This window comes from Oncorhynchus tshawytscha, linkage group LG31, assembly GCF_018296145.1.
Source record: "Oncorhynchus tshawytscha isolate Ot180627B linkage group LG31, Otsh_v2.0, whole genome shotgun sequence".
NCBI classification, from domain to species: domain Eukaryota; kingdom Metazoa; phylum Chordata; class Actinopteri; order Salmoniformes; family Salmonidae; genus Oncorhynchus; species Oncorhynchus tshawytscha.
In genome coordinates, this window is record NC_056459.1 from 14,945,517 (window position 1) to 14,957,283 (window position 11,767).

The 11,767-nt window shown below is 50.0% G+C and overlaps 1 protein-coding gene across 4 annotated transcripts in view; it reads left to right on the top strand.

The window, feature by feature from the left end:
- The window catches only part of arid1ab (AT rich interactive domain 1Ab (SWI-like)), a 71,407-nt gene that overhangs the window by 53,791 nt on the left and 5,849 nt on the right, over positions 1-11,767 (top strand). For 3 of the 4 annotated variants that reach the window (XM_024401966.2, XM_024401963.2, XM_024401965.2), the window contains exons 5-16: positions 2,463-2,703; positions 2,929-3,015; positions 3,256-3,426; positions 4,860-5,178; positions 6,115-6,275; positions 6,460-6,569; positions 6,840-7,049; positions 7,271-7,475; positions 10,390-10,522; positions 10,742-10,899; positions 11,152-11,416; positions 11,644-11,740. In XM_024401966.2, coding sequence (XP_024257734.2) covers positions 2,463-2,703; positions 2,929-3,015; positions 3,256-3,426; positions 4,860-5,178; positions 6,115-6,275; positions 6,460-6,569; positions 6,840-7,049; positions 7,271-7,475; positions 10,390-10,522; positions 10,742-10,899; positions 11,152-11,416; positions 11,644-11,740 — 2,157 coding nt within the window. The remainder of the gene's footprint in view (positions 1-2,462; positions 2,704-2,928; positions 3,016-3,255; positions 3,427-4,859; positions 5,179-6,114; positions 6,276-6,459; positions 6,570-6,839; positions 7,050-7,270; positions 7,476-10,389; positions 10,523-10,741; positions 10,900-11,151; positions 11,417-11,643; positions 11,741-11,767) is intronic. The other variant, XM_024401964.2, reaches the window with a different exon arrangement.

Below are 11,767 nucleotides of genomic sequence, written 5' to 3' on the forward strand. Positions count from 1 at the left end.
ATTTCTGAGCACTTCTACATGACTGTGGATGCTACCATGATTACGGATAATCCTTGACTAAATGGTGTATAATCATGAGTGAGAAAGTTAGACTCGTACATATCATACCCACCCAAAAATGCCAACCTCCTACTGTTTTTGATATCATTTTTTATCCCTTATATTACCAGGTAAGTTGACTGAGAACACATGATCATTTACAGTAACAACCTGGGGAATAGTTACAGGAGAGAGGGGTGGATGAATGAGCCAATTGTAAACTGGGGATGATTAAGTGACCATGATGGTATGATGGCCAGATTGGGAATTTAGTCAGGACACCAGAGTTAACACCCCTACTCTTAGGATAGGTGCCATGGGATCTTTAGTGACCACAGAGAGATTCAGGACACCCATTTAATGTCCCATCTGAAAGACGGCACTCTACACAGGGCAATGTCTCCCATCACTGCCTTGAGGCATTGGGATATTTTTTTTAGACCAGAGGAAAGGGTGCCTCCTACTGACCCCCCAACATCACTTCCAGCAGCACCTGGTCTCCCATCCAGGGACCGACCAGGACCAACCCTGCTTAGCTTCAGGAGCAATTGTATTGGTGAGAGGTTAGCATGTCATGTGGGCATGATGTTTGTGCCTCTAACTTTCTCACTCATCATTATTCAAGATTCATTCAGGATTATCCATAATCATGGTAGAATCCACATTCATGTAGAAGTGTTTAGGGACATGTATTATATTCTTATTTTCAGTAAATTGACTCCAAAATCATCACACAATACATTATTTACCATTAATTTCTATTGGTCATAAAATAATCTGAAACCCAACCAAAACAAACAGAAGTTTGTAGTCACAAGCGATGTACAAAAAGTGCTGTAATTTCCAAAGGGTGTACCCGATATGGATGAAAATAGCCTCAAATTAAAGCTGTCAGTCTGCACTTCAACCTAATAGTTATTGTAGCATTTCAAATCCAAAGTGCTACAGTGCCCCCCCCAAATGGTCACTGTCCCAATACTTTTGGAGCTCACTGTATGTGACCTCTTAATGAGATGACCACAGAACACAGCCTTAGATGATTAACCCCTCACCTCTGACCTTTAACGCCTACCTTGTGGCCTTGGTCGGGTGGGGATGGAGTTTCTCTTGCTCTCTCTCTGAGACGGAGTGGGGTCCTCAAGCAGGGAGATGGGCAGGGATGCTGGCAGGCAGGGCTGGGCCCTGGGCAGAATGCTACAATGACTGCTTTACCTGGGCTGCCTCTCCCTCGCCCTGCCTCCCGTCAACCCTGCTGTCAGATGACTGGTCTTGTGATGTGTGTTTTGTGACCAGAGTGGGGGAGGTCAACTAACACGGTTCAAATCCTGACATGGCTCTTTAACCAGGGATGCCTCCTCACTTTTTGGTCTAGCCCCCAATCTGAGCATTTTTCTTTTATTATCCACTTGCACCCCCCTGGGTTGCTTACAGAAAAGGGGGGACACTCTTGGGACACACACACACACACACACACACACACACATTCTCGTAAAGTCCAAGGCAAGGCCACTATTATAGAGTGGAGTTGCATACAGACACTCCCCACCTCTCCTGTGGTTTACACACTCACACAATGCCATGTTCTTGCGTGGGTCATGGCACTCACAGTTCTTTGCTGGCATAGAGCGAGAACGAGGGAGGCGAGGGTTGCTGAATCATCGTCCTCCTTCTGTCGGCCCCTCTCGGGTGCCTCCGTCAGGTCACGGCCCAAAAATAGCACCGGGCTCCGTTTCAACTTGAAAACCGCCGGCTTCGGGGCCGCAGCCAGCCTCTCTGCCTGCCTGCCACAGAGTGTGAGATTTTTGTGGGAATACTTGGCTACCTTCCAGTGAGTTTTTTTTTCTTCTCTTTCTTTCTCCACCACCTCCCTCCACTTCTTTTTTTCCCTCCCTCCCTCCGTGACTGTCAGATGAACTAGCTAGCTGTTAGAGAGGAGAACACATGGGATCCACGGGCGTGTAAACAACTGAACTTCCTGCTTGAACACAATGATCAGCCCACCTCTTCTGACAATGTCATTGCCACACCATAGCATTAGGGCCTGACTGAATCCTGAACTGGGGAAAATGTGTCACCCCCACAATGTATTGTGAATAGCCAGATGGATAAATGGTGACGCTTATGTCTCTGAATTGGACACTGAGATGGATCACACAGCTGGTGGGTTTTGTTGTCTTCGTCCCTGGAATCTGTTCATGTGGATCCCCTCTATAGACTTTGGACAGATGAGACGACTTGACTTTTGCTGCCCAATATGTTTGAACCTACAAGCCATAATATCCAAGTGAACATCACGCGTTCTATTGCATAACCAAAACCATGTCTTCCAAATAAATAAATACTGTTTCTCGATTCATACTTCCTAGTGTTCTATGTCATTCTATGGTACTTACTCTCTCCTCTCTCGCCTTCTCTCGTTCCAGGACCTCTCTGGTTCTATAGATGACCTGCCGACTGGTACGGAGGGGGCTCTGAGTCCGGGCGTCAGCACGTCGGGGGTGTCCAGTAGCCAGGGTGAACAGAGTAACCCCGCCCAGTCACCCTTCTCACCTCACACCTCGCCCCACTTGCCTGGCATCCGCGGGCCCTCCCCCTCCCCCGTGGGCTCCCCTGCCAGCGTCACCCCCTCCCGCTCTGGACCCCTCTCGCCTGCTGCCGTGCCAGGTGGGTGGAGAGAGAGAATAGAGCTACACGCGTTTATGATCGCACATCCGAGTGGTCAATAGAGCCACCGATGTTGGTTTCCAGAGAGAAGCAGTAATATCCTATCACATAGTACACGTCCAGCTTCCTGAAGCCGGTGTAAAACACCACTTTGTTGTAAGAGGGAGGCTTGATCTGTTTGCTATGATGCCCATTGGGTCTGAATCTCTGGTGATAATCATGCAGGTAACCAGATGCCTGCCCGGCCACCCAGCGCCCATTCAGACAGCATCCACTCATCCATGAACCAGTCAGCCATGGGCCAGGACAGGGGTGAGTAGGTTAAGAGAGGGGTCGTGTTGAGATCGACTACCCTGGCGCAGGTGACTGCAGCCTGCACGATCGACAAAACAAACTTGCTTATTTCTAGTTTGTTAGGACAGATTGACTTTCAACACCTGTCCCTCGATGGGCTTTTAGGAGACGAAAACGACTCTTCTATGGCTGCTGTGTGTGAATGAAAGAGTGTAGCTAACTTTTCCTTTCCTCCATCTCATGCTCTCTCTTTTGTAGTGTACATGCGTAACCCCCAGATGCCTCCGTACGGGTCGCCGCAGCAACCTGGCTCCGCCTTATCCCCCCGCCAGTCGTCGGGAGGCCAGATGCATCCTGGGATGGGGCCCTACCCTCAGAACAACTCCATGGGGAACTACGGCCCTCAGGGTGGACAGTACGGACCACAAGGTGAGGCCCCGTACACACAGCTCGTACACAATGAAGTCATCGGGTTGGTTCTGTCCCGCTGAATGGGGCGGCAGATAGCCTAGTGGTTAAAGCGTTGGGCCAGTAACCGAAAGGTCGCTGGTTCGAATACCCGAGCCAACTAGGTGAAAAACCTGTCGGTGTCTTTGAGCAAGGCACTTAACCCTAACTTGCTCCAGGGGCGCCACACTACTATGGCTGACCTTGTAGGTTGGCCTGACTTGCCCAGTTCAATAAAAAATCTAATGACCGGCCTAAATATTCCAGGTCTCTCTTGAAAAGGAGACTAACCTGGTTAAAGGAAGATACGTTCACAGCTATGTAGACCTCATACAAACCGGTGGCAGCTACGCAAAGTGTTTTGCCGCTCCGCGTGATGGAAGGCTGCATGCTGAAGCACCTTGGTTATAATGGGATAAGCAGGGGGAAGAAGATAAAGGGCTTCATTGCCAAAATCCCGAAGTATCCCTTTAACGATGTCCGTTAAGAGCTGCTGAATGATTTTTCTCCCGGCCTAGTGAAAGGAGTGGGAGAAGAAAAGGGGAAATAAGTGTCGACAGGGAACATACGATCCTCCTGTTCTAGATCTTAGCGCGGTAGTAGGAGCCACGTGCTCCCTTTCCTGCTGTAAAGTGCTATTGCTGTAACATACCCACGTGGCTCGTCCTGATTGTAAAGCCATTGATTGTCGGGATAGTAGGAGCACTGTACCCTCCTTTTGTCCTCTTTTATAGCCTAGCATTGCTTTCTGGACCGTTGAAAAAGATCAGAACATTCTAATCTTTCAAAAGATTTTTTAAATTGTCGTCCTACAACCATCACAGCGTTTCGTAGCTTAGATACAGTGAACCCTTTTGAAGCTGCATTTTAAATGTAGAATAAAAATGTAAAACGTGTAATTTTCTCTAGCTCTCTCCCTCGGAGGGCTTTTTTCACTGTTTTTGAAGAAGTATGGAGATGGATTAGTCATCGAATCAGACTCTAGCCCAGCGTCTACACCATGTTTCATCAGCTAGCCTGTCAGAACAGAGACCGACCATATCTGTGGAGTTAAATTTAGACGTGGACCACTGAAACTCCCAGGCAGGTTTCTATATGCCGGAGGCTAGAAGGTTTCTGAGGCAGACTAGGTCTAGGTTCACCACAGGCTGCATACAACAGGCCTAAAGATACACCACAGGTATCGATATATCTGCTTGAATCCAAACCACCTCCTTTTTAAACTCAAATAGTAGGCCCAGCTGTTAAGTCCTTTTTCTTATTTAGGATTAGAATGCCTTACTCTGTTAGAGTAAGACCTGGGTTGTATTCAATTAAAATAAGACGTTTGGAAATGGTGAAATAGGGAGGTACTACATGGGCAAATGACATATGCCCTCTAGAACCTGATGTATCTCTCTCTCCCCACCCTCCAGGCTACCCCAGACAGCCTGGCTACAGTGGCATGCCCAACGCCAACTATCCTGGAGGTCCAGGAGGCATGAACCCTATGCCAGGCCAGGCTGGTGGTGCGCCGTACGCTGGCATGCCCCCCGGCAGGATGGGTCCAGGTCAGATGGGTGCTCGCCCCTACGGCCCTGGGATGGGCCCCAATATGGGCCCTGGCATGCCCCCACAGGTGACCTCTGGGATGTGTCCCCCTCCAGGCATGAACAGGAAGGTCCCCGGGGGCCCTCCGGATGCAGCCTCCGCCATGCACCACGGTGGCCCCGGAGCTAACTCTATACATAACAGGTAGGCCGCCTGGTCTGCACTCAACGACACAGTATTGCTGCTTTAGGAGACAGATTCGCGTGCCATTCAGTGTTACACGGTTCATCTCTTTGTTGGAAAGAAAACCCCATTGTTTGATCTTTCCCACTCCCAGCGGGTGAGGTCCGGTGTGAGCCCATTCAGTCTACCAGTCAGGCAGGGTAACACAGAACACAGGGACAAAGAGGAAAGCTCACACCGTTGTTCAGTCAGGAAGTCAGCTGAGGCTCAGAGCAGAGAAACAGCTCCAGAGACAGACAGACAGACAGACAGACAGACAGACAGACAGACAGACAGACAGACAGACAGACAGACAGACAGACAGACAGACAGACAGACAGACAGACAGACAGACAGACAGACAGACAGACAGACAGACAGACAGACAGACAGACAGACAGACAGACAGACAGACAGACAGACAGACAGACAGACAGACAGGTGGAGAAGCCTGGAGACGGGTATATCAGGAGGTAAGACGTTTTGAAACAGAGGGAAATACTATTTTTTTTAATACTTTTTTTATAAGAGTGTACCCTACTGAACACAACCCAGGTGTCCACTGAGGATGTTGAGCAGAGAGGGAAGGGGAAAAGGGACGGAGATAACAAGGGATTTTAGGCAGATGTGGGCCTCTGTAAGAAAAGGGAGGGATGAGAAATACAGTATTCAGACATTTAGTTGGTTTTGTTCGTGAAAGATTATTCATATCGTCAGATTAAAACCTATCTCCAAAACAGAAACTTGTCAGGAAATGGAATAAACTGCCATATTGACGAACATACAATTTAGAAACGTCAGAAGCTATTTTGAATCCGTTTTCGTTATGAGGTTTTCATCCGACGGTATTCTTCCGCGTATGTTTTTAACTGTGTCATGTATCGTAACCATTGTGAATGGTTTTATGTTGCCCCCCAGGCCTCCAGGCTACCCCCCCAACATGCCCCAGGGGATGATGGGAGCAGGGTCTCCGTACGGCCCGGGGCCGGGGGCCATCAACAGCATGCAGGGCATGTTGAACCAAGGAGGACCCTATGGAGGAGGGCCCATGGGAGGGAACATGGCCAACAACACACCCGGTGAGTCTGGAGGACATATCCAATCTGTTGCGTCTCGACATTTTATTATCACCAAACTCAAGTGGACAACATTTTTGCTTTTGGCATATCATCTGACGTGATATTTGAAATTTTATAGAACTGTCAATGAACTGGATTGAAATGTTACTTAACTAATAAGTAACATTTGTTCTCCTTCTGCCAGGCATTGTTCCTAGCCCTGAGTTTGGCATCGATGTCAAACTGAACCCAGCCCAGAAGATGAACAACAAGGTGGACGGCACGCCCAAACCTGAAACCAAGAAGGTAAAGAAGGTTTGTGGTCACCGACTTTGTGGTACTGAATGATACAGTCAGAATGAAAGCGCTGCATGGTTGAGTTTGTGCATAGAAATAGAATCCCTAGAAAGGTCAAAGCCCCTCTGACCATGGCACTTTGGCTGGTAACGTCATGGGCACACTCAATATGGCTGACCTAGTATTGGGATTCTACTACTGTGGCTTGGTGAGTGGAAGTAAGTTGATGTCAATGGTGAATATCAAGCCAAATCCTCACCTCTTCCTCCTCCCATTTCCGTCTTTCAGAAGTCAAACTCTTCGACGACGACCAATGAGAAGATAACTCGTCTGTATGAGCTGGGTCCGGAGCCGGAGAGGAGGACGTGGGTAGACCGGTATCTGGCGTTCACTGAGGAGAAGGCCACGGGCATGACCAACCTTCCCGCCGTGGGACGCAAACCCCTGGACCTCTTCAGACTTTACGTCTCGGTCAAAGAGATAGGAGGCCTCACACAGGTCAGTGGGATACCGGTTTTGCAGTACTTGGTGTTTAGTGTGTCTTTATCTGTGTGTTTTAGTATACCGACGTGTCATCATTTGCCTGATAATCTTGTCTTATCGTCACTTAATGTTTCTACAGATATGTAGAGTTGTTCTATGAACACATAGTTACCTAGTCTGGACTGTTTGGGAGCTCTGTGGTGTTGTAAGCTCTCCTCGTTCTGCCCGCCCACCAGGTGAACAAGAATAAGAAGTGGAGGGAGTTGTCCACCAACCTGAACGTGGGCACGTCCAGCAGCGCTGCCAGCTCTCTGAAGAAGCAGTACATCCAGTGTCTGTACGCCTTCGAGTGCAAGATCGAACGTGGCGAGGACCCGCCCCCAGATCTCTTCATCGACGCCAAAAAGACCACCCAGCCCAAGATCCAGCCCCCCAGCCCAGGTCAGTGTTGTGTGTGTGTGTGTGTGCATCAGCCCCCTAGCCCATGTCAGTGTGTGTGTGTGTGTGTGTGTGTGCATCAGCCCCCAGCCCAGGTCAATGTTGTGTGTGTGTGTGTGTGCATCAGCCCCCTAGCCCATGTCAGTGTTGTGTGTGTGTGTGCATCAGCCCCCAGCCCAGGTCAGTGTTGTGTGTGTGTGTGTGTGTGCATCAGCCCCCAGCCCAGGTCAGTGTTGTGTGTGTGTGTGTGTGCATCAGCCCCCAGCCCAGGTCAGTGTTGTGTGTGTGTGCATCAGCCCCCAGCCCAGGTCAGTGTTGTGTGTGTGTGTGTGTGTGTGCATCAGCCCCCAGCCCAGGTCAGTGTTGTGTGTGTGTGTGTGTGTGCATCAGCCCCCAGCCCAGGTCAGTGTTGTGTGTGTGTGTGTGTGCATCAGCCCCCCAGCCCAGGTCAGTGTTGTGTGTGTGTGTGTGTGTGTGTGCATCAGCCCCCCAGCCCAGGTCAGTGTTGTGTGTGTGTGTGTGTGTGTGTGCATCAGCCCCCCAGCCCAGGTCAGTGTTGTGTGTGTGCATCAGCCCCCAGCCCAGGTCAGTGTTGTGTGTGTGTGTGTGCATCAGCCCCCAGCCCAGGTCAGTGTTGTGTGTATGTGTGTGTGCATCAGCCCCCAGCCCAGGTCAGTGTTGTGTGTGTGCATCAGCCCCCAGGTCAGTGTTGTGTGTGTGTGTGTGTGTGTGTGTGTGCATCAGCCCCCAGCCCAGGTCAGTGTGTGTGTGTGTGTGTGTGTGTGCATCAGCCCCCAGCCCAGGTCAGTGTTGTGTGTGTGCATCAGCCCCCAGCCCAGGTCAGTGTTGTGTGTGTGCATCAGCCCCCCAGCCCAGGTCAGTGCCGGACAGTCAAACTAAACCTTTACGCCCCCTCCCTCCCATACCGACTCTGTTCAGGTTGACTTATAGTCGCATTGATTCAACTGGAATGAATGAAAGAATGTTTAATTTCTCCAGTCTCTTGCGGTTGGTTACTGTTCTATTTATCACATGGATCTCTCGTTTCCCTCCTCGCCCGATATAACTGGGCCATGAACTAGCATATTTTACTGTGTCCTATTCATTTTAAAGTTAAAAGGCAATCTTCCAACACCGTTTTGTCATCTCTGTATGAGACGCCACCTTCTCTAAATCACCGCTGTTTTGGCTGATAAGTGATAGCGTTGCCAAGGTAGTAAGTCACAGGTGTGTGTGTGGTGTCCTCCGACAGTTTCATCAGCATATCTGGGAGAATACTTCCTGGCATTTACCAAAGTGTGTGTGTGTGTGTGTGTGTTTAAAGACAAGGGGCGGGGTCGACTTGTCCTTTAGCCTGGTATGTGTTGGTCTGTTTGGTATGTGTCCTGTCCTGGATGTCAACGTCCTTCTGCCCCCTCAGGCCACAAACACTCAATTCAGTTGATTCTAAACATATTGGTATGCTGAGGAAGTCCTGTGGTTGTCTATGAGAGGCGCAGACCGTGTGTGTTTGTTCTGTGGTTCCTCATCGTCTAATGCTGGAGGTTAAAGGGGCTGCCCTCAGTCATCTGCCCTACGCTGCTTCTCTCCTCAGGGGGGTGTTGTGTTCTGTTGGTGTTCTCACCCTAAATGCTATTTGTTTTGGAGAGGCTGGTCTCTGGTATCCCCCAGCCTGCCTGGCAGACACACCATGATGACATGATGCCAGAACTAGCCACGTGCTCCTCAGCAGTCTGCTGGTCTGGTCTGGCCTGGCCAAGCCAAGGATAGTCAGTCATATCTGGTGGCAGAGAGTCAGTGCTGGGGGGATGGTGGGTGAGGAGTCAGGGAGTTGGGGGGTGGAAAGGGACGAGGATGAAGGGGGATTGTCTGTTGATACCTCCATTACTAGCTGCTGCTGCTAATACTACTACAGTGCCTGGTGTCTGGTTCCTGGCCCACGGCTTCAGACACCCTCTCCCTCCCTCCCTGGAGCTTTGTGCTGAGCCAGAAAATGATGAATGGGAAGAGAGGTGGGTGTGTGTGTAAAGTGACACACTTTTTTTTTTGCTCCCTCCCTTGACTGCTCTTTTTTTCCCTCCCTGAGATTCTGCCCCCCTCCTCCTTCCCTTCTCTTCAGCTGTAGTGGAGGGAAATCCCTGCCCCAGGGGAGGGAGGGAGAGGGGCAGGGATTTCCCTCCAGCTGACTGATGTGAGCAGTGCTGTATGTGACAAGTGAGAAAATGTGAATAACTGTGACCTGCCAATGACCTCCTGTGTGTGTGTTTGTGTCAGTTAATGAATGGAACACATGACTCATCAGAAAGGCGTGAGCTGGGCAAAGGACGAGAGCCCCCCCATGCCATGCAACACAAACACACTGGACCATGTGGTAATCTGATGAGAGCCCCCCCCATGCCATGCAACACAAACACACTGGACCATGTGGTAATCTGACGAGAGCCCCCCCCATGCCATGCAACACAAACACACTGGACCATGTGGTAATCTGATGAGAGCCCCCATGCCATGCAACACAAACACACTGGACCATGTGGTAATCTGACGAGAGCCCCCCCATGCCATGCAACACAAACACACTGGACCATGTGGTAATCTGATGAGAGCCCCCCCCATGCCATGCAACACAAACACACTGGACCATGTGGTAATCTGACAGAGGCTGACTTTAGATCATTGTTTCCTGGTGACTTGGTGATGCCGGCAGCTAGGCATGCTGAGATGTAGGATTCCCAAAGCCAGCCTGACTCCTATGTGCACTGTGTGTGCAGCATGGGATTTGAGAGAGGTTTAGCCTCAACACTGCTAAGGTGGTCTCTCTATCTCTCACTGTGAGCCTCTACTACAACTGAGGCTGTGTGGGATTTAGCCCCGTGACGTGTGCCTAAAATGTGTGTATTTCTACTGTGTGTTGCAGCTGGGTCTGGATCTCTGCAGGGCCCCCAGACCCCCCAGTCCACCAGTAGTTCCATGGCGGAGGGGGGGGACCTGAAGCCCCCCACCCCAGCCTCCACCCCTCACAGCCAGATACCCCCCATGCCAGGAGTCAGGTACCTATGATACTCTCTACTACTCTCTCAAAACATCACTCTCTACCACACCTGACAACAATCTCCTACCCTTCCTCCTTCCACCGAATAAGTGTTGGTAACAAAAACAGAAGAGATTTTTCCATTCAAGGGAAAGCAAACTCATTAACACAATTGAAAACTCTATTTAGCTTTATTTTTATTGTGTGGGTAATTAACTCTTCTCTTGCTTCCCTATAGGCTGCAGGACCCGTTTGCAGATGGGGGCGACCCGGCGTTTGCCAGACGGAACTCTATGACCCCTAACAGCTACCAGCCTGGGATGGGTGGTCCGGAGATGATGGGGCGCATGGGGCCCTATGAACCCAACAAGGACCCCTTTGGTGGTATGAGGAAAGGTGAGCAGTGGGTTAACTGGTTTTTAGACATTTTATTTGGAGGTCATAGGAAATTGTAGAAAAATACTGTACGAAGACTTGGAGTATATGGTCTATCATCCAGTGTGATCATGCGTGGCTCAGCTGGTTAAGACTGTGGCTTTGTGGATTGTGGTGGGTTCTAACCACCTGCTAAGTGGCCTAGACAGACTTGTCCCGTTCAATATTGAGACACTGTTTAGTGTTTAACCAGAACTCTTTGTGTCTCTGCAGCTGGAGAGCAATTCATGACTCCAGCGTTGGGGCCTAACAGTGGTGTGGAGGGGCAGTTCAACAGAGGCCCCCCAGGGCCCATGGTCCCCAACATGCAGATGGGTCAGAGACAACAGTACCCCTATGTACCTGGATATGACAGGAGACAGGAACCAGGGATGGGTCCTGACGGCAGTATGGGTCCTGGAGCCCCCCAGCCCAACCTGATGCCTTCAGGGGCCGATTCAGGGATGTACTCCCCCAGCCGACCCCCACCGGTGCAACGGTCAGTACCTCAAACTGGGCTAAGTCACATAATGGATCTTATACATGTTAAATAATTACTGTATTTTGTCAAGAAGGTGTGGATCTCGGTGTGAGCTTATGTTATCTATTCAAACGTTTACGTTGTCTTATTTTGTGTTGTTTTCTGTGTAGTTTATTTGAGTTAAGTTCTGCTGCATTTCAATAGCCTAAGTGTTAGTTTGTTTACCTTGTTGTATGTTGTTTCAGGCATGATTCCTATGGTAATCAGTATCCTGGCCAAGGAGCGCCACCTGGTGGCCCCTACCCCAATCAGCAGCCAGGAATGTTTCCACAGCAACAACCGGTAAGAACATTTTGTCCACTGCTCTCT